The 22,781-nt window shown below is 44.1% G+C and overlaps 1 protein-coding gene across 1 annotated transcript; it reads left to right on the top strand.

The window, feature by feature from the left end:
• Nucleotides 1-6,700: 6,700 nt before the first annotated feature.
• LOC140722152 (zinc-binding protein A33-like) lies at nucleotides 6,701-22,254 on the top strand. The gene is made up of 6 exons (XM_073036945.1): nucleotides 6,701-7,111; nucleotides 7,188-7,283; nucleotides 16,480-16,713; nucleotides 17,399-17,421; nucleotides 17,519-17,637; nucleotides 21,592-22,254. The coding sequence occupies exons 1-6, from the start codon at nucleotides 6,701-6,703 to the stop codon at nucleotides 22,122-22,124; spliced, it is 1,416 nt and encodes a 471-aa protein (XP_072893046.1). The 3' UTR covers nucleotides 22,125-22,254.
• The last annotated feature ends 527 nt before the right edge of the window (nucleotides 22,255-22,781 follow it).

The raw sequence follows: 22,781 nt of genomic DNA, 5'->3' as shown, positions 1-22,781 counted from the left end.
CCCAAGTAAACAGACATCTTGTGAGTGAGGATCCTGAAGAGAGTTTGGAGGGGTTTGGGATCAGCATGTTCCTGTTAGAGTGAAGGTCAGCACTGATGGGATGAGGGAACCCTGGCTGACGAGGGTCATTCAGACTCTGATCAGGAAAATGATGGAGTTGTTTGTCAGGTGAAAGTAACTGGGATGAAGCGATTCCCTTGTGAAAATGAAGGAATGTAGAGTACACTGAAGAGAGGAATTGGGAGGGCAAAAAGAAGACACAAGATTATTTAGCAGATTCTGTGAATCTGTTGGAAGAAAAAGAGTAATTAGTGATGTGTCCCTTGACGGATCAGTTTGAAGCTGGGGGTTTCAGTGAGGAGAATAGTAATGTCCTGAAACATAACACCCTGTTTCAACTTTGACCCTCTCACTTTAAAGCTTTATCCTCTACTAGTGTCCTCAGAGAGATTACACTGCTGGGCCTGTCTCAAAGTTAGAAGAATAAGAGGTGGTGTGACCGAGACAGACACAGTCTCACAGGGTATTGACAGAACAGAGGCAGGAATGATGTTTCACCCGCCTGGCGTGTGGAATCAGAGTCACAGACTCAGAATAACAGGACTGAGATGAGAAATTTCCCCACCCAGAATGCAGTGAAACTTTGGAATTCTCTCCACAAGGTTTCTGGATTTCTGGGACTCCGTGATGATGGGGATGGTGCAGGAAAGTGGCTCTGAGGTCAAAGGTCAGATGTTCTGAGTGAAGGACAGGACAGACACGAAGGGCCAAATAGCCACATCTGCTGCTACTTCTTAATACACATATCTACATTTGTGCCATTTAATATTTTGTCCTTCGGTCTGTTGGATTACACGGAGCATCCTCTGTGCCCCATGTTCACTGTATTCAGTCCAAAGTTCAAAGTAAATTTATTGTCAAATTACATATATGTCACCATATACAAACCTGAGATTCATTTTCTTGTGGGCATACTCAATAAATCCAACAACCACAATAGAATCAATGAAAGATTGCACAAACAGGGCAGACAACCAGTGTGCAAAAGACAACAAACTGCCAATACAATAAGGAAGTAAAACAAGAAATAAATAAATAAGCAATAAATATCAAGAACATGAGATGAGGTGTACTTGAAAGTGAGTCCATAGGTTGTGGGAACAGTTCAGTGATGGGGCGAGTGAATTTGAAGTTATCTGAACTGGATCATGTGGGTCCTGATGGCAGCAGTGGGAAGAGAGCATGGGCCGGGTGGTGGGGGTTAGGGTGAATCTGAACTGGATCATGTGGGTCCTGATGGCAGCAGTGGGAAGAGAGCATGGGCCGGGTGGTGGGGGTGTGCAGCTTTCCTGCAACAATGGTCTGTGTAGATGTGCTCAGTGCTGGGGTATTGGTGATTCCAGACCAGACTGTGATGCAGCCAGTCAATATGCTCTCCACCACTCACCTATATAAGTTTGTCAAGGTTTTAGAAGTTGTGCTAAATCTTGGCAAACCCAGGAGGAAACAGAAACGCTGTCTGCTTTCTTCGTAGTTGTGCTGGGCCCCGGTCAGTTCCTCTGAGATGACAACACCGAGGAGTTTAAAGTGGCCGACCCTCTCCACCTCCGATCCTCCAGTGTGGACTGGTTCATGGAGCTCTAGTTTCCTCTTCCCAAAGTCAATAATCAGCTCCTCAGTCTTGCTGACATTAGGAGGTTGTTGTTCTGGTGCCTCTCAGCCAGATTTTCAATCTCCTGCGATATGCTGACTCATCACCACCTTTGACTGGCCTGAGATAGTGGTGTCACCAGCAAACTTAACCCTGGCATTGGAGCTGTGCTCAGCCACACGGTCAGGAGGGTAAATCGAGTTGAGCAGGGTCCAAGAACACAGCCTTGTGGTGCATCTGAGCTGATGGAGATTGTGGAGGAGATGTTGCCAATCTGACCTGACAAGGGTGGACAAGTGCGGAAATTGAGGATCCAATTGCACAAGAAGTTATTGAGGCCAAGATCTTGCAGCTTAGTGATTAGTTTTGACAGTACTGAATGCTGAGCTGGCTTTGATAAAGAGCATCCTGATGTGTTCATCTCTCCTGTCCAAATGTTCCAGGTTTGGGTGAGGAGCTAATGAAATGACATCTGTATCAGCTGTGGTGCAGGTAACAGTGTGCAGAGTTTGTTGTATTCATTGGTTTTGTATCCAGTGAGAAACACATCTGTGTAAACACCCGGGACACTTTACTGCATTTACACAGCGTCTCTACCTAAATACCAGTTGTTGTTGTTGACTGCTGCGTCAACAGCTGCTGAACATAGAACATTGAACAATACAGCACAGGAACAGGCCATTCGGCCCACAAGTCTGTACTGAACTTTGTGCCAATTCAGTCTTATCCCATCTGACTATACATGGTCCACAACCCTCCATTCCCTGTCTGTTCATGTGTCTGTCTAAGTACCACAAAAATGTTGTTCAATTTGCAATCACCACCTCCCCTGACAGCACGTTCCGGCACCGACCATTCTCTGTGTAAAACAAACTTGCCTCATCAATCTGCTTTAAACCTTCTCCTCTCACCTTATATTCACTCCCTGTAGTATTTGACTTTCCCACGCTGAGGATAAAGAGACTCTGACTGTCTATAATGCCTGTGTCAGCTCTTGCTGACTTTTCCCTCGACAGCTGCTGAGTCACCGTGTTCCCAGACTTCTGTACCTTGTGTAACGCCCTGGGTCACGTTTTTCCTGTTCTGCGGTAGGTATTTCATTCAGCAGCTCTGTGAGATCAGTCTGTTCTGCTCTCAGCCTGTTCGGCTCATTGTTCAAGATAAGGGATGATGAGGAATGTGTGTCATCCAGTCAGGATGGTGGAACTAGGGGAGGTTTTTCTGGTGAGGGACACTGAAGTTGAGCTTGGGGCTTTTGTTCAGGGGTAGATGAAGAGAGAAGATGCTGGAGAGAACAGGTCGTGAGATTCGATCCGTTGCGGGACTGTGATTCGATGGTCAGGTGCCGAGACCGATTGAGGATCGGTGAATATGGTGAAACGTTGAGCTCCAACTTGTGAACATTTAACTGTTTAATTAAAATGGCCCTTCTCTTTTTGTTTTTCTTTACTAACCCTTTAGTTAAGATTCATAAATATATTTCCTTTATTCGAATGCAGTGTACTTTCGGTTACTCCGTGGCACTAATATCTAACAGGGCAGCAAATTACACAGCATCCACACAAACCGGGGTTTGGGGTGGGAGAACCGTCTCGATCTCACAAGTTTGACGGGACCAGACAGTATCTACCCAAGACTGACACAGCTAAGGAAACCAGAGGGTTTCGATTATGATCCCAATCTGTGAACCTCCCTCCCTGGTAAGGACCAGTTGGGGGGGGGGGGGGGCGGTGTACCAGAGTGATTCCCCACAACCCCTGCTGGACAGTGGGGAGCGGCGAGTGTGCACTTGGCATCTGTTGACACACTTCGTCCCGACTGGGTGAAAGCAGAGAGTGAGAGCGAATAACTGGAGCAAACCCGCCACCTGCTGGCCGCACAGGGTATAAAGAAAATGATGTTTAAGATTCATTCTGTGTTATTTTCTGATTCAGCTCAGGGTATTCACATATACATTCACAAACAAAGCAGATGCTGCACACGTGTTCAAGGCCACAATAAAACACCTCATTAGAACCAGCACAAATGCAATACAGACAGACAAATCAAAATCTGCAGTAGTTGCAGTACAGAATCAAAATAATTCATATAATTCACTGAGCTGATCTCTGCAATGTCAGAAGGGCTTCACAAATCTGACAACTTTTCTCTCAGCTCCCCGTCCCTAGTTCCCATCCCCTCGTCTCTATCTTCTCTCAATCTCAGCACTAACACCGTTGATCTAGTGTCAGACAAAATTCTTCCACTGCACAAAGAAAATGCCCCTTTTTATACCGTTTAAGATTCCATCATAACATAACATAATCACCACCCCAGTATTTTTCCGTAGCTTGGTGGTTTTAGCTAAACCCTCTTATCTATAACAACCTGCAGCCCAGACTCAGAATTTAGGAAGATGGTCCTGTTCAGAACAAGCAAGACTGGACATTTGGAGCTGGGGCATATGTGGTGAAGTCAAGAAGGGAAATGGAAATCAGGAGTTGAATGTTTTCCACACTGTGACGTACAATGTCCAGTCCTGTGGTGATTCCTGCAGACACATCTTTGTCATCGGCACAGCATCAGTCTCCTCACAGCAGATTCTCTCCACATCCCGTGTTTCATACCATTAACTGATTTAACAGTTGTTATAAATTTAGCTTTCACTACCATTTTTACTCCTCTGACTACCTTCAGGCTCTCTAGTTTTCTTATCGCTATCTCTTTAGTGACAGTGATTTTACCACACGGTAGGCTTATTCAGAAAGTCAGAAGGCATGGGATCCAGGGAAGTTTGGCCAGGTGGATTCAGAATTGGCTTGCCTGCAGAAGGCAGAGGGTCGTGGTGGAGGGAGTACATTCGGAATGGAGGGTTGTGACTAGTGGTGTCTCACAAGGATCGGTTCATTGGACCTCTTCTTTTCATGATTTTTATTAATGACCTGGATGTGGGGGTAGAAAGATGGGTTGGCAAGTTTGCAGACAACACAAAGGTTGGTGGTGTTGTGGATAGTGTTGAGGACTGTCGAAGATTGCAGAGAAATATTGATAGGATGCAGAAGTGGGCTGAGAAGTGGCAGATGGAGTTCAACCCGGAGAAGTGTGAGGTGGTACACTTTGGAAGGACAAACTCCAAGGCAGAGTACAAAGTAAATGACAGGATACTCGGTAGTGTGGAGGAGCAGAGGGAACTGGGGGTACATGTCCACAGATCCCTGAAAATTGCCTCACAGGTAGATAGGATAGTTAAGAAAGCTTATTGAGTGTAAGCTTTCGTAAGTTGAGGTATAGAGTTTAAGAGTCACGGGATAATAATGCAGCTCTATAAAACTCTGGTTAGGCCACACTTGGAGTACTGTGTCCAGTTCTGGTCGCCTTACTACAGGAAGGATGTGGAAGCATTGGAAAGGGTACAGAGGAGATTTGCCAGGATGCTGCCTGGTTTAGAGAGTATGCATTATGATCAGAGATTAAGGGAGCTAGGGCTTTACTGTTTGGAGAGAAGGAGGATGAGAGGAGACATGATAGAGGTGTACAAGATATTAAGAGGAATAGACAGAGTGGACAGCCAGCGCCTCTTCCCCAGGGCAGCACTGCTTAATACAAGAGGTCATGGCTTTAAGGTAAGGGGAGGAAAGTTTAAGGGGGATATTAGAGGATGTTTTTTTACTCAGAGAGTGGTTGGTGTGTGGAATGCACTGCCTGAGTCAGTGGTGGAGGCAGATACACTAGTGAAATTTAAGAGACTACTAGACAGGTATATGGAGGAATTTAAGGTGGAGGGTTATATGGGAGGCAGGGTTTAAGGGTTGGCACAACATTGTGGGCCAAAGGGCCTGTACTGTGCTGTATTGTTCTATGTTCTGTGTTTATTGAGGTCCTCACCTCCCTTTTTGTACATATGCCTTCTTTGGCATATTAGATGTGTCCTCCACCGTGAAGACCGACACAAAATGGTCTTTCAATGCCTCAGCCATTTACTTATCACCCAATATCAATTTCCCCTTCTCGTCTTCCAGGGGACACATGAGCTGTTCATCTTATAATATCTTTTATTTCCTTAGTTATTCAAGGCTGGCAGCCCCACACTTACTGTCCTTTCTTTTGACTGGAATATACTTCTGTTGAGCACTGTGAAAAATCTCTTTGAAAGTATTCCACTGTTCCTCAACTGTACTACCAAAGACAGTGTGCTCCCAAACCACACTAGCCATCTCCTCTGTCATCCCGTTGGAGTCTCCCTTGTTAAAGCATAATACACGAGTTTTAGATCTAACTCTTTAATCCTCCATCTGAATGCGAAATTCAATCATACTATGATCCCTCTTTCCAAGAGGATCTCTGACTACAAAATCGTTAGTCTTACCTGTCTCATTGCACAGGACGAGATCGAAAATAACACTAACAATCTGCTCAAGAAAGCCATTACGGATGCATTCTATGAAGTCCTCTTCAAGAATTCCTTGACCAACCTGATTCACCCAATCTATGTGGAAGTTAAAATCCCCCATGACAACTGCCAATTCCATTCTTACAAGCCTCAGTTATTTCTTGGTTAATCGCCTCTACCACTGCAATATTTTTATTAGGTGGCCTATAGACAACTCCCACCAGTGATTTTCTCCCTTCAACATTCTAAATGTTCCGTAGATCTTCTATCGTCTCACACAATCGCCCTGATTTCATCCCTAATCAAGAGCGCCACCCCACCTCCTCTGCCTTCCTGCCTATCTGTCCGTATTACCTGATACCCTTGGATATTTAATTCCCAGATATCTCCACCTTGCAACCAGGTCTGTATAATGGCCACAAAAACATATTTTTCAGGCCTTATCCCTTCAGTTCTGCCGTAGACTGAACCAAGCTCTTCTCTCCGGCTTTATCTATGTTTGACTTGTTTAACGTGTTACTGATCGCTGCTGTGGAAATGAACACGATTCCTGCTTCACTGAAAAGGAACATTCATTCCCCAGACTGCAGCGCCCCCTGGTGGGCAATCGCGGTACCGCAGGCGTACAACAGCTCCCCGAGGGTGAAAGGATCCTGAACCCGGAAGTACCGGGAGTTAACATGGCTTCGAAAGGACAGGTCGAGAGTTGGACCGAGGAGGCAATTTGTCCCGTCTGCCTAGATTTCTTCACCGATCCGGTTATACTGGAGTGTGGACACAACTTCTGCCGCTCCTGTATCACACGGTGTTGGGAAAGGGAGAAGAGAAACTCCTGCCCGGAATGTAGAGAGGAGATTGCAGACCGCACCCTCAGGGTCAATCGGGCCTTGGCAAATCTGTCTGAGAAAGCTCGAAAACTAAACCTGAATCCGGAAGAGAAGGAAAATAAACTTCACTGCGGGAAACATGGGGAAGACCTGAAGCTTTTTTGTGAGACGGACAGGAAACTGATCTGCCTGATCTGTAGAGATGCGCGGGAACACAAGTCTCACAACTTCATGCCGATTAACGAAGCCGTTGAAATCTACAAGGTAAAACTAACCAGGTTTTGATCAGCTGTTTACTTAGTTGCGCATATTGGTCTAATGTCTTCACTCTGATTCCCAGGGTCGGGTTAAATCTTCCTTAGACTCTCTCAATAAAAAGAAATCAGACTTCGAGGAAATGGAGCAACAACAGAAAGAGAAGATTTCTGGAGTTCAGGTGAGGCTCCTGAGCAGAATTTACAATACCGTTGTGTAGTTTTGTTGCCTTTAATGCAGAATAGCAGAGTATCGCAGCTAGAGTAACCGGGGATTGATCCAGACCCCTGGAGTTTACTGCCCTCTACTGTACCTATTGTCTTTGTTTATTATTTATCACAATGCCTGCTCTGTTTTGTGCACTTTATGCAGTCCTGGGTAGGTCTGTAGTCTAGTGTCGTTTCTGGGGTTTTTTCTGTGTTGTTTTCTTTTTTTTTGTCATTTATTTTTTTATTGAAGTTCATCATCAAACACACATTTCCATAAGATGTATTTCGGACATTGTACATATATATCATATAATCATATATATCACAAATGTCCACAAAGTATTTATCTGAGGTATACACTTACAGAAAAGAGTGGAAAGAAAAAACAAGCAAAAGGAAAGAACTATGTACAAGTAGGGAGTGATCTTTTTTTTTACAACAGATTCATGATTGGTGTGAATAAAATCAGGCCTATGTAGTTAAACCATTTTTCCCAATATGAATCAAATTGATCCAGCTTATGATGAACAGATGCTGTTATCTTCTCCATTTTGTAAATGTCCATTGTAATTTCCATCCATGTATTTAAAGTTGGGCTCTCCTGTGATAACCATTTCCTAGTAAGAGTCTTTTTACCAGCCACCAACAGTATATTCATTAAATATTTATCTCTTTTCAACAATTCTTGAGGTATATATCCAAAATATATTATCTTACTCTCTAAGGGTATTTCACATTTAAAGATGTCTTGTGGGGCATTGTGTATCCCGTTCCAATAGTTTTTGATAACAAGGCAGTCCCAGAAAATATGATAATGATTTGCATTTTGATTTCCAAAATTTCTCCAGCAAACAGGGAGGTTACTATCATAATGGGATTTCTGAGAGGGTGTAATAAAATATCTTATCAAGTTTTTCCATCCAAACTCCCTCCATTTCTGTGAATTGGTACACTTCCATTGATATCTCCATATTGTTGTCCATTCTTCCTCAGATATAATTATCCCTCCTTCCTTCTCCCATTTTGTTTTAATGTATGAAGTCGAATGTGTTTTAAGATTTGACAACCCCTTATACATGCTTGAAATGATTCTACTACCGTTATCTGAATTATATGCTTTTCTAAAGAGCTCTATCAAGCATGTATTTGCCTTGGTTACATTTATAAGCATCTTATTAACTTATTGTCGCATCTGTAAATACCGATAAAAATCTTGTTTTTCTCTTAAGTGTTTCTCTTTAAGCATTTCAAAACTGAACAGTGTTCCTTCTTTCATTATGTTGCAAAGAACTGTTATTCCTTTAGTTGCCCAGTCCTTAAATCTAGCATCCAATTTATTTGGTGTAAAATCTGAGTCATATGCACACCATATAAGAATTGCAAAATCTCCCTCTAGATTATATTCTTTTACAGTAATTTTCCATATTTTAAGTCAATTTCACCCATGGGTTATCAATAGTATTTATGTACCTTTGCAGGTTGTGATCAGCCAAAATTGCTTGTATGGGAATGGGAAGTACCTGCTCCTCAATGTTTTTCCATTGAGCGTCATATGATGGGTTGCACCAGCATATCACAGCTCTCAACTGTGCTGCAAAATAATAATCTCTAAGAGAAGGTATGCCTCATCCCCCCTTTTCCTTTGCTAATTGCAAAGTTTTGAGACGAACTCTAGGCCTTTTACCCTCCCAAATATACCTTGATAACATCTTGTTCCATTCATTGAATTGATTTTGATTAATCTCTAGTGGTAGGGTCTGAAAGAGATATAACAGTCTGGGCAGTACATTCATTTTAATAGACTCAATCCTTGAACTGAGACTGAAAAAAGGAATCAGGTTCCATCTTGCCACATCTTCCTTAATTTTTTATATAAAGGCTGATAATTACATTCTGATAACTTTGCCAAATCTTTTGGCATAATAATGCCCAAATATTTGAAAGACTTTGTGTGCCATGCCCAGGGGTATCGACTTTCAATTTCTCTTGGTGGGTTATGGTAATATGAAAGTAATTGGGTTTTATCTATGTTGATCTTGTATCCTGATAATTGACCATATTGTTCAAAGGATTGCATCAATTTAGATAAAGAGTATATTGGTTGCACTAGATAGATCAAAATGTCATCCACATAACAAGCCAATTTATGCTCTGTCCCTTTAATAGTAATTCCCCTGATATCTTCATTTTGTCTGATGTATTGAGCTAATGATTCCAGATATAACACAAAGAGTAGCAGTGACCATGCACAACCCTGTCTTGTGCCCCTTTCTAGGGTAAGACAATTTGATAAATATCCATTGATTTTAATCCTAGCAGTAGGATTGTCATATAGTGTCTGTATAGTTTTAATAATTGTGTCTTGGAAACCAAATCTATGTAAAACTCTGTAAAGAAAATTCCAATTAACTGAATCAAGTGCTTTTTCAACGTCCACGCTTATCACCATTGCTTCGATTTTATTTTTTTTGTATATGTTCCATAATGTGAAGTGGCCTTTGTATATTGTCTTGTGTCTGGTATTGTCGTATAAAACCTGTCTGATCGTTACGTATCAGTACGGGTAGAAACTCCTCTAATCGCTTGGCCATCATGGAGGTAAATAACCTATAATCTACATTAAGAATGGATATTGGTCTAAATGACCTGCATTCCATTTTATCATTGCCTTCTTTCGGTATAGCTGAGATTATTGCTTCCTTCCAACTGGGTGGCATTTGTGCCTTTTTTATAGCCCAGTTCAGTATGGGGAGTAAAACAGGAATTAACTCATTTTTAAATTCTTTTGGACCACTCTGCCGTATATCCATGTGATCCTGGTGACTTGCTTAATTTAAGCCTACTAATTGCAGCTTTTAATTCAACTTCAGTTACGTCAGCAATCATCGTTCGATTTTGTTCTTCGCTCAACGTGGGTAACTCTAGAGAATTCAAGAAGGTGTCAATTTGGGTTATGCTTCCCCCTGGAAATTTGGAATACAGAGTTTTGTAAAACACTTCAAAAGCTTCTTGAATTTCACTTAGCTTATTTTTTATCATTTTCGTTCTTGGGTCCCTAATTCTATGAATTGTATTTTCTGCTATCTTTTTTTTTTCAGTTTCCATGCCAGTATTTTCATAGATTTCGATCCACTTTCATAATGTCTCTGTTTCAGAAACATTAAGTTTTTCCTGATTTCTTGTGTAGCCAAACTATTTATTTCATTCCTAATCCTTTAAATTTCCCCTAATGTATCCTGTGCCAAGTTCAATTTGTGGTTTTGCTCTAGTTCCTTCAGCCTATTTTGTAATTCCTCTAATGTTTTATTCCTTATTTTTTTCTTATATGAAGATATCGCTATAATTTTACCTCTTAAGACCGGCTTCAGAGTATCCCATAAAACGGGAGGTGAAACCTCTCCATTATCATTAAATTCTAAGTAGATATCAATTTCTTCTTTGGTTGTAGGTCAAAATCAACAGATAAATATATGGGTGCATGGTCACTTACATCTATTGTCCCAATTCCACAGGTGTTTATTTTGTCTTTGTCTTTTCCAAATGTTATGAAATAGTCTATTCTTGTATATACAGAATGGGGAGCAGAATAATGTGTGTAATCCCTTCTGTCAGGGAAAAGGTCCCTCCATATATCAATTAAACCAACATCTTCAAAAATGTATTAACTTTCTTATGTAAAGATTTTGTTTCATAGGTTTTTCTATTGGAAGAGTCTAAGTTTGGTTGTAATTGTAAATTTAAGTCTCCCCCACATATCAGGAGACCTTCTGTTTCTGTTACCATAATATCAGTAATTTTCTGAAAGAAACCAATATCACTTCCTGGGGGTGCGCATATATTCAATAGAGTAACTGAATTTATGTCTATATTCCCCCTTACCAGAATATATCTGCCCTTTTTATCTCCCATTTCGAATACTTTTTCAAAATTTAGCTTACTTGAGATAAGAATAGCAACTCCTGTCCTATGTCCTGATTTATATGAGGAGAAAAACAGATTAGTGAAGCCCATTCTCTTTAGTTTTTTATGCTTTGTTTCGTTCGGACAGAGATGCAGCTGTCTCCGGTAAGACTCGCGGTGGTGATGTCTGTGTTTACATCGACACGGAATGGTGTAAGAACTCTGTGCTGGATTCCAGACACTGCTCATCGCTAGTGGAGTTTGTGGCCGTTCGATGCAGACCATTTTATTTGCCATGGGAATTCACCTCTGTCCTTATATTCAGTGTCTACATTCCCCACAGCGCTAATGCTAAGGAGGCGCTCTGTGAACTGTACGGGGCTATTAGCGAACTGCAGAACGCACACCCTGATGGTCTGTTTATTGTCGCTGGTGATTTTAACCACGCGAACCTTAAGTCAGTGCTCCCCAAATTCCATCAGTATGTGGACTTTGCAACGAGGGGGGAGAACGTGTTGAACCTGGTTTACACAAACATCCCCGACGCGTACTGGGCAGAGCCCCGCCCCCACCTCAGATACTCAGACCACATCTCTGTTATGCTAATCCCAGCATACAGACCGCTGGTCAAACGCTCCAGACCAGTTCAGAAGTAGGTGAAAACCTGGCCAGCAGGAGCCATCTCTTCTCTTCAAGACTGCTTTGAGCACACTGACTGGCACATGTTCAGGGAGGCTGCAACCAATGGCGACTCTAGCAACTTAGAGGAGTACACAGCATCAGTGACCAGCTACATCAGCAAGTGCATTGATGATGTTACTCTGTCCAAGACCATCACTATACGTGCCAACCAGAAGCCATGGATGACCGCAGAGGTGTGTGCACTGCTGAGGTCCCGTGACTCCACTTTCAGAGCAGGCGACAAGGCAGCTTTAACAACAGCAAGAGACAAATTGTCCCCAGCCATCAGAGGGGCAAAGCGTGCACATGCCCAACTAATCCACAGCCACTTCCAGGACAGCGGCGACACGCGGCGCATGTGGAAGGGCATCCAGGACATCACCAATTACAGGACATCACCTGTCTGTGCAGGCGATGCCTCCTCCCCAGATGTGCTGAATAACTTCTACGCCCGGTTTGAGGCGGAAAATGACGTGGCGGCAAGGAAGTCCACCCCTCCTCCAAATGACCAGGTGCTGTGTCTCAATGTGGCCGACGTGAGAAGAACCCTGTGCAGGGTCAACCCACGGAAGGCTGCTTGGACCAGACAATATCCCTGGTAAAGTGCTTAGAAGATGTGCAGACCAGCTAGCAGATGTTCTCACTGACATCTTCAACATCTCCCTGAGCAGTGCCACCATTCCAACGTGCTTCAAGGCTGCCACCATCATCCCCGTGCCGAAGAAGTCTTCACTGTCCTGCCTGAATGACTACCATCCTGTTGCACTTACATCCATCATCATGAAATGTTTTGAGAGGCTCGTCATGAGGCACATCAAGACCCTGCTGCCCCCCTCACTGGACCCCTGCTGTTTGCATACCGTCCCAACCGCTCAACAGATTACGCCATTGCCACCAGCCTCCACCTGGCCCTATCCCACATGGCCAAAAAAGACACATACATTCGGATACTGTTCATAGACTTCAGTTCAGCATTCAACACAAACATCCCATAGAAAATGATTGGAAAGCTGAGCCTATTGGGCCTGAACACCTCTCTCTGCAACTGGATCCTAGACTTCCTGACTGGGAGACCTCAGTCAGTCCGGATCGGGAACAGCATCTCCAACACCATCACACTGAGCACGGGGGCCCCCCAGGGCTGTGTGCTCAGTCCACTGCTGTTCACTCTGCTGACCCACGACTGTGCTGCAACACACAGCTCGAACCATATCATCAAGTTCACCGATGACACGACCGTGGTGGGTCTCATCAGCAAGAATGACGAGTCAGCTTACAGAGAGGAGGTGCAGTGGCTAACGGACTGGTGCAGAGCCAACAACCTGTCTCTTAATGTGAACAAAACAAAAGAGATGGTTGTTGACTTCAGGAAGGCATGGAGCGACCACTCCCCGTTGAACATCAACGGCTCCTCGGTAGAGATCGTAAAGAGCACCAAATTTCTTGGTGTACACCTGACGGAGAATCTCACCTGGTCCCTCAACACCAGCTCCATAGCAAAGAAAGCCCAGCAGCGTCTCTACTTTTTGTGAAGGCTGAGGAAAGTCCATCTCCCACCCCCCATCCTCATCATATTCTACAGGGGTTGTATTGAGAGTATCCTGAGCAGCTGCATCACTGCCTGGTTTGGAAATTGCACCATCTCGGATCTCAAGACCCTGCAGCGGATAGTGAGGTCAGCTGAGAAAATCATCGGGGTCTCTCTTCCCGCCATCACGGACATTTACACTACACGCTGCATCCGAAAAAGGAAACAACATTATGAAGGACCCCATGCACCCCTCATACAATCTCTTCTCCCTCCTGCTGTCTGGGAAAAGGCTCCGAAGCATTAAGGCTCTCAAGACCAGACTATGTAACAGTTTCTTCCCCCAAGCTATCAGACTCCTCAATACCCGGAGCCTGGACTGACACCTTGCCCTGTTTATTATTTATTGTAATGCCTGCACTGTTTTTGTGCACTTTATGTAGTCCTGTGCAGATCTGTAGTCTAGTGTAGCTTTCTCTGTGTTTTTTTATTACGTAGCTCAGTCTAGTTTTTTTACTGTGTCATGTAACACCATGGTCCTGAAAAACATTGTCTCATTTTTACTATGCACTGTACCAGCAGTTATGGTCGAAATGACAATAAAACTTGACTTGACTTGACTTGACTTAAATGAGTTTCCTGTAAATATACTACATGGGCTTTTAAAGAGCAAACACAAGGAAATCAGCAAATGCTGGAAATTCAAACAACACCACACACAAAATGCTACATGGGCTTGTTCTTTTTTTCATTTTGGATAAAATTCTCTTATGTTTGTACGTTTGATTGGATTTAATAGCCCATTGACACTAGAATAAATGAATTTTACTTTGTCCTTAGCCATTTGTATTTATCTGTCAATGTATCATTGAAATTAGAATAAAACTTAATCGATCTACTCCCTGAACAAATAAGAACCAAGAAACACAAATAATAACAAAAATGGCAACGAACGTGTGATTCCAAGGCTGAGGTCTCTAGTAGATGATCCGGCGTTGAGCTAGAGGAAATGTCTAGCTGTGGGGGATAACCCCTCCTACTTGTGAGTTGAGGGCCTCCATTGCAGTATTCATAAAAGTCAGTGAACAAATCCATTACACAGAAAAGATTTCCCTGTGTACTCCTCCTATATATATATATATATATATATATATGCAGCCACACAAATATATATATATATATATATATATATACACACACATTACATACATACACATATATGCACACACACACACACACACACACACACACACACACACACACACACACACACACACACACACACACACATATATATATATATACTCATTTTGGTGGGGAAAAAGGAGTAAGTGAGCGAATAAAGAATAACAACTAAGTAATATAAAATCCACATTATAATAAGTATTTCTTGAGATAGGTATATCACCGTCTACTTTTTCTTCCATTTAGCTTCTCAACATTTTTAAAGTTAGCCAAACCTTATGGCTCTTCTGAAGAGGGTGAGGACTATCCTTGGGAAACTCCCAGTCTCTTCCTGATATATTTCTCTCGGCCTCCTCCCGTCTCCTGCCTTCTCGATTCTCGCACTATTTCCCAAGCGGAGCGGGATAATTCCTCTGCCAGGCTTTCCCTCGGTTTGATAACGCTGACGGGCAACCCTCTGGCCTTCATGTCTGTAGTCACCTCTTCCACTGTCTGGTACAACCGCGTCCCATCTCCGTAAAACACTCGAAGTTTAGCAGGGTACGGAGTTTGAAATCTAATCTTATTTTGCTTTAGTACTCGCTTTACTTCGGAGTATTCTTTGCATTTCTGCAGGACTGCGGGGGGGGGGGGGGTAATCTTGGTCAAAATATATTAATTTATCCTCTAAAAGCACTTTCTTCTTACCCCAGGCCCTTCGTAGAATCACTGCCTTGGTGCTGTACCAAAGGAATTTTATTATTATTGAGCGTGGCTTTCTATCCCGGGTAGATTTTGGGACGAGCGCGCGGTGGGCTCTTTCGACTTCCAGCTCCATAGCCAAGGGAAGCTCCAGCGCGTCCCACAGTAACTTTCCAACAAATCCGTCATAGACGAGCACTCCGCTCCTTCGGGAACGTTGTAGATCCTGATATTCTTCCGCCGTGATCTTCCCTCCAGGTCAAGCAGTTTACCTTCTTGGTGATGTAATATTTTTATTGTCTTATTCAGTATCCGTTCCACATTTTGGACGCGATCTTCCACCTTCTCAATTCGAGTCTCTGCCACCACTATTTTTTTGATTGATGCTTGGCGAGCTCTGACTTAATATCTCGGAGCTGCTGCTTTATATCTTTCTGGACCTCCATTATCTCTTTCAGGATTTTGAAGACATTCGCCGCTTCGCCTGGACGAGGCCCAGCGTCTGCCTTGCTAGCACGCGGTCGGGTAGGAGAGCCGCTCGCTGCACTCCTCTCGGCCGCAGGCTCCGCTGTGTCGCATTTTTAATTTCCATTCTTTTTCCCCATTCTTGCCCCTCTTTTCAGTTCAAATATTTTTTGAAAAATATTATATTTGTTGGGTTAACGGGGCTTAATATGCATTTTTCCGGAGGAGCTAGCGACTTAAGCTGCCATTCTCGATGATGATGTCACCGGAAACCCTTCTGTGTTGTTTTCATGTAGTTCAGTGTAGTTTTTGTACTGTTTCATGTAGCACCGTGGTCCTGAAAAACATTGTCTCGTTTTTACTGTGTACTGTTCCAGCAGTTATGGTCGAAATGACAATAAAAAGTGACTTGACTTGACTTGAGTTGTCTGCGTGGAGCTTGCATATTCTCTTCGTAACTTGTACCTTCATTTAGCCGACATTGTGTGGTTGAACGATAAATTGGCTACTGTAATTAATCTTGTGAAGTTGGGTGGTCTGTGAATCAGGTTGGAGTTAGTGGGTCAGAGAAAGAATACATGTTTCAGGGAGATGTGAAGGAATGTGATGGAGGGGATTGTTCTGAGAACCAGCAGAGATGTTAATGGGCTGAATGGTTACCTTCCATGTCAGAAGGAAATACAAAAATAGCCTCAAATAGTAAACTGGCCTCTCCTTTCATTTGACAGGAACAGTCACACAGTCTTCAGTCCCAGATCACATCCCATTTTGCTGAACTGCGCCGGATTCTCACTGAGAAAGAGCAGCACACACTCCGAGATCTCAGAGAAGAAGAGGAGAGGATTCTGAATCCAATGGAAAAAAATCTTCAAGAGATTCAAGAGAATTTAAATTCTATCCAGGAGAAAATCACAAAGTTACAGGAACAGATGGATCAACAAGACAGTGTGATATTCCTGATGGTGAGAGATTTCAGTTTGGATCTGTAAAAGTGCCCAGTCACAACATGATCTATTTTATCACAAATACTGTTGTTGTAAACTGATTGCCACCATGTGGACATCCTGACTGTTCAGATTTGTCATTGTCCCAAACCGGCCTCCCACAACATCTGTACATCACAGGACAGTCTGCAACCTTCTCGGGAATGAGTTACTCTGATCAGAGCACTGAGCTGGATATCGTTTCTGTGATTCCCACGTTTAATGTCCCCTGAGACACAGAGTAACATCCAGTTACAGTTACGGTTATGAGTGTGTTTCTGATATTCTCTTCACCATATTTTTGTGGCATTTATTAACGACCAACTGATGTTTTATCTTTGACTTACACAAGAAGAAATATTTTCTCCAGTTCATCCCATCAAATCCATTTGGAATCTTAAATTCCTCCATCTGATCCTCCTTGACATCGTATCCAGATAAAAATACACAACCTGTCCAGTCTCTCCTGTAAGTCCCATCCTCTCAGTTATGGTATAATTCTCATTAATATTCTTTGTACTTTCTCCCATGTTTCTATGTCCCTCTTTTTACGTTCATGTCAGTGGGAATTTTCAGCAGTTTTTTATAACTTGTCTCAGATTCCTGCTGTTCAGATGCCGACGGTTATCTCAGTCAATTGAGATCTGTGTTTGATTTATTCCAGGAGGAAGCTCGTCGGAAGAGGAGGTAGGACATGGTCTTTACTGAAACTCTGCATGGATTTGTAAAATAGTTCAAATATCGCTAAATGCTCTGTTTATAACTACAAGTATAATATTTACAGGATCAGTGATGAAGAACAGACATTGTCAGTGACAGATGGTGCCCTACTGGTTGAAAAATTCTATCACCCCTATTTGTTCGACATGGCATTGGGAGAATACTTGGACAGCATTAAGCAAGGTAAAACATACAGTGAATGGTTTCTATTTGAACAATTCACACACGTGTCACACATTGTCAACACCCACTGGACATGTGAAGACACACTGTAACATACAAATAGTTCAATGTGCACACTCACCTTCATTGTGTACACACAGACACTGATATTTACCACAACCAATACACACTCACAGATTGATACATTGATATATTGATAATATCCAAATGCACCGTCAGAGTGGGACACATTGTCAGAGACAGACACATTTCCGTGTGTTTCTCCCATATCCTTCTAACCAATGCCTATTGTTGTACCTGTCTAAATTAGTTTTATAATATTTTAATTTTACCTCTTTCTACGGCTTCATTTGGCAGCAAATTCCACACGTACCCACTTCCCTCACAGTGAGACAGTTGATGTTTTGGGCTGTGATCCTTTTTCAGGATTAAAATTGAAGGGGGGAGATGCCGGAATAAAAAGGTGGGGAGAGGGGAGAGAGGCTAGCGAGAAGGTGATAGGTGAAGCAGGGGATTGGGAAAGCTAAAGGGCTAGAGAAGAAGGAATCGGATCAGGCTCAGATTAAATCAGGGGTTGCTGGGTGGTGGGGGTCATTGTAACTTGTCCCATGGTCAGGCTCGGATTAAATCAGGGGTTGCTGGGTGGTGGGGGTCATTGTAACTTGTCCCATGGTCAGGCTCGGATTAAATCAGGGGTTGCTGGGTGGTGGGGGTCATTGTAACTTGTCCCATGGTCAGGCTCGGATTAAATCAGGGGTTGCTGGGTGGTGGGGGTCATTGTAACTTGTCCCATGGTCAGGCTCAGATTAAATCAGGGGTTGCTGTGTGGTGGGGGTCATTGTAACTTGTCCCATGGTCAGGCTCGGTTTAAATCAGGGGTTGCTGGGTGGTGGGGGTCATTGTAACTTGCCCCATGGTCAGGCTCAGATTAAATCAGGGGTTGCTGTGTGGTGGGGGTCATTGTAACTTGTCCCATGGTCAGGCTCGGTTTAAATCAGGGGTTGCTGGGTGGTGGGTGTCATAGTATCTTGTCCCATGGTCAGGCTCGGAGTAAATCAGGGGTTGCTGGGTGGTGGGGGTCATTGTAACTTGTCCCATGGTCAGGCTTGGATTAAATCAGGGGTTGTTGGGTGGTGGGGGTCATTGTAACTTGTCCCATGGTCAGGCTCAGATTAAATCAGGGGTTGCTGGGTGGTGGGGGTCATTGTAACGTCCCATGGTCAGGCTCGGATTAAATCAGGGGTTGCTGGGTGGTGGGTGTCATAATATCTTGTCCCATGGTCAGGCTCGGATTAAATCAGGGGTTGCTGGGTGGTGGGGGTCAAAGGGCCGGAAGGGCCTATTCCGTGCTGTATCTCAATAAATAAATTACAGCTGATGAAAGTGCAGTAGACATCGTCTCCATGGAGTTTAGCGAGGGATTCGACAAGGTAGCAGAGAGTTAGATCACATGGGATGCAGTACGATCTGGAATAGGATACAGAGTTGTCTGGGTGGAGTCCTGTGACCAGTGGTTGTGCTGCAGGGATCGGTGCTGGGTCCACTGTTTTTCATCATTCATATGAACGATTTGGAGAGAATGTAGGTGATGGGTTTAGTAGGTTTGTGAAGGACTCTAAAATTGGTGGTTTCATGGACAGTGAAGAGGTTATTTATTTATTTAGAGACAGTGTGAAACAGGCCGTCCCAGACCAACGACCCGCTCCACCCAGCACCCCAACTATTTAAAACCAGCCTAATCACAGGGCAATGTACAATGACCATTTAACCTACAAACCGTTATGTCTTTGTACGAGCATCACAGAGTGATAGAAACTAACAGCACAGGCCCTTCAGCCCATCTGGTCTGTACTGAAGCATTTAAACTACCTGCTGCCATCGACCTGCACCGGGACCATGGTCCTCCAACTCCGACCATCCATGTACCGTCCAAACTTCTCTTAAATGTTCAAATCGAGCTTGCATGTACCACTTGGGCTGGCAGCTGGTTCCACACTCTCACAACCCTCTGAATGAAGCAGTTTCCCCTCATCTTCCCCTTATACTTTTCATCTTTCACATTTAACCCATGACCTCCGGTTATAATCACACCCTACCTCTGTGGAAAAAGCCTGCTTGCATTTACCCTATCCTTCATAATTTTGTATACCTCTATCAAATCTCCCCTCAGTCTTCTATGTTACAGGAATAAAGTCCTAAACTATTCACTCTTTCCTTATGATTCAGGTCCTCCAGTCCCAGCTACATCCCTGTAAATTTTCTCTGTACTCTTTCAAACTTGTTTACATCCTTCCTGTAGGTCGGTGACCGAAACTGTACACAATACTCCAAATTAGGCCGCACAGGTCTCATACAACTTCAACATAACATCCATCTCCTGTACTCAATACTTGGATTTATGAAAGCCAATGTGAAAAAAGCTTTTTTTTAACCTATATACCTGTAACATCACTTTTGGTGTATATGGACCTGTGTTCCCAGATCTGCTGTAGAACAGAGTCCTCAGTGCCCTACCATTCACTGTGAAAGACCGACACTGGGGTCCTACCGAAGAGCAACAGCTCACACTTGTCTGCATTAAATTCCAGCTGACACTTTTCAGCCCATTTTCCAGCTGCTCCAGATCCCACTGCAAGTAATGATGGTCTTCCTCGCTGTCCACTCCTCCCCAATCTGAGGGATGAATCGGAAGCACGAGGTCATGGGGAGAACGTACAAACTCCTTATAGGTGGCATCGGAATGCCCCGAGGTGCTACAGTATTGTGTTATCCACTACATAACCCTCTTGCTCATGGTTTATCCAAGATTACAACGAGATCTTGATTAATTGGGTTTCTGGGCCATTGGATGGAAATTGATTTTAATTCAGAGAGATGAGGGTGTTGCATTTTGGAAGGTAAACCAGGACAGGATTTACCCATCAATCGGGGGCCCTGGAGAGTGTTGTGGAACAGAGAGACCAGGAGGTGATTGCCTTCATCAGTCAGAATACTGAGTACAGGAGCTGGGACGTCACGTTATGAGTGTACAAGACATTGGGAAGGCCACATTTGGAGCAGAGTAACTCACACAAACTGCTGGAGGAACTCAGCAGGTCAAGCAGCATCTATGGATATGAATAAACAGTTGATGATTTGGGCCAAGGTTTTGTGTGTGTTGCTTTGGATTTCCAGCATCTGCAGATTTTCTTCTCTTTGTGATTTTGATCGCCCTGTACAGTTCTGGTTATCCTTCTACAGGAAGGATGTCATTAAACTGAGAGGGTATAAAACAGATTTACAAGGATGTTACTGGGACTGGAGGGTTTGGGTTATAAGGAGAGGCTGAATATTCTGGGTCTTTTTCCTGGAGCTCAGGAGGCTGCCAAAGGAAACTGTAGAGGTGGATGTAGTTACAATGATTTAAAAGACATCTGGACAGGTACGTGGGTAGGAAAGGTTTAAAGGAATAATGGCCAAATACAAGCAAATGGAACTAGTTCATTAAAGTGAGTTGGTTAGCATGAATGAATTCTGCATTCCCTCCTCTTTAAATGCCTCCAGTGTTCACTCACCCCATCCTCATCTGGATCCAGTTGTTGCTCCACCCCTTCCTCACACCCGGTTTCACTGCTATCTCCCGTCTTTCTTTCCAATCTTGAGGAAAGGTCTCAGCTGAAACATCGACTGTACATCTCACTTAACACATGCTGCTTGACCCGCTGAGATCCTCCAGAAATTTGTGTGTGTAGATCAGGAAAATTTGCTCTCCATGTTGAGGAAAAATCTCGGGAAGATGCTGCTTGTCCATCTACTGTGTTTGAGTATAACCCCCAGAAAGGGTCCTGTCGGCCATCTGACTGTGCCTGAGGCCCAGCGGTCTCTCCCCAGGTCCTGGGGCTGCACTGCCCGAGTCTCCCCCCCCCCCCCCCCCCGATCCCCGGGGACTCTCTAATTCTCTGCTTCTCCCCCCAGTCTCTGTCACCCTGGATGTGGAAACGGCGAATCCGGAGCTCGAGGTGTCTGAGGATCGGAAGAGTGTGAGACGAACTGATACCCGGAGGAATCTCCCTGACACTGGGAAGAGGTTCACAGTCTGGCCTTGTGTGCTGGGATCGGAGGGATTCACATCGGGGAGACATCACTGGCAGGTGGAGGTGATGGGGAATCTGTTGTGGGGTCTGGGAGTCGCCGCAGAGTCTGTGAAAAGGAAGGGAAAGTTCACAGTAAGTCCGCAGAACAGATTCTGGACCATCTGGCGGATTGATGACGAGATGAAGGCTTACACCTCCCCTGCGACCTGTCTCGCTGCCGATCCCATCCCTGGGAGGGTGGGAGTTTATCTCAGTTACGATTCCGGGACAGTTTCATTTTACAACGCGGAGAACAAGTCCCATCTCCACACCTTCACTGGGAATAAATTCACAGAGAAACTTTATCCATTCTTCTGGACTGGATATAAAAACCAGTGGCTGAGAATCTGCTCCGGTTCCGCTCCGGGTCTGTAAACGGGTCGGGTCCGTTACCGGCGTCAGGAGTCAGTCAGTGTAAACATAAATGTGCGGAGAGTGAAATAAACACGATTTGAGAATTATCGATCCATTAATTTTAACTCGTTCACCACATCCGTCAATGGAACAGAAACACTGTGGATTCAGCAGCAGCCGTGGGCGGCGGGTCCTGAGCTCCCCGGCTCCCCCGGGTCCTAAAGTCCACCTGCACCGAGACAGGTGAAGTGGGACATGTGGTGCTGACTGTAAGAGGGAGGTGAACGTGAATCTTGGTAACACAGGACATGTAGTGCTGGTAACACATAAAGCGCTGGGGACTCCCAGCGTGTCAGATAAAATCTATGGAGGGAAATAGTGTTACGCCCGTGGCCCCCTCCTTTTTGAGAATGGCAGGATTGCTATTGATTCGAGTCAGGAGACCCAGGAAATGAGAGAAAGACATGCAGAATCCACAAGGAGCTTGGAATGTGTCCTGGCCTCCGAAAGGCGGAACCATTGATAACGGCTATTGTCTCTTGGAGACGGACTTGTGTATTGAATCCTGTACGATGCATCGAAGCCCCCAGGTAATGAACCGAGGGGAAGGATTGCATCATCCCACCCTGATTGACATCTGAGACCCTGTGAGTCAGGATAAAAGAGGGTCTGTGGGAA

The sequence above is a fragment of the Hemitrygon akajei genome, chromosome 2 (assembly GCF_048418815.1).
Source record: "Hemitrygon akajei chromosome 2, sHemAka1.3, whole genome shotgun sequence".
In the NCBI taxonomy this organism is placed as follows: Eukaryota; Metazoa; Chordata; class Chondrichthyes; order Myliobatiformes; family Dasyatidae; genus Hemitrygon; species Hemitrygon akajei.
Note: the sequence above shows the minus strand (reverse complement) of the source record. Positions and strands in the feature narration are given on the sequence as shown.

Coding starts and splice junctions, on each gene's coding strand:
- LOC140722152 (XM_073036945.1), top strand. CDS start 6,701: ATGGCTTCGAAAGGACAGGTCGAGAGTTGGACCGAGGAGGCAATTTGT. Junction 16,714..17,398: donor ACAGTGTGATATTCCTGATG/GTGAGAGATTTC, acceptor GATTTATTCCAG/GAGGAAGCTCGTCGGAAGAG. Junction 17,638..21,591: donor CTTGGACAGCATTAAGCAAG/GTAAAACATACA, acceptor TTCTCCCCCCAG/TCTCTGTCACCCTGGATGTG.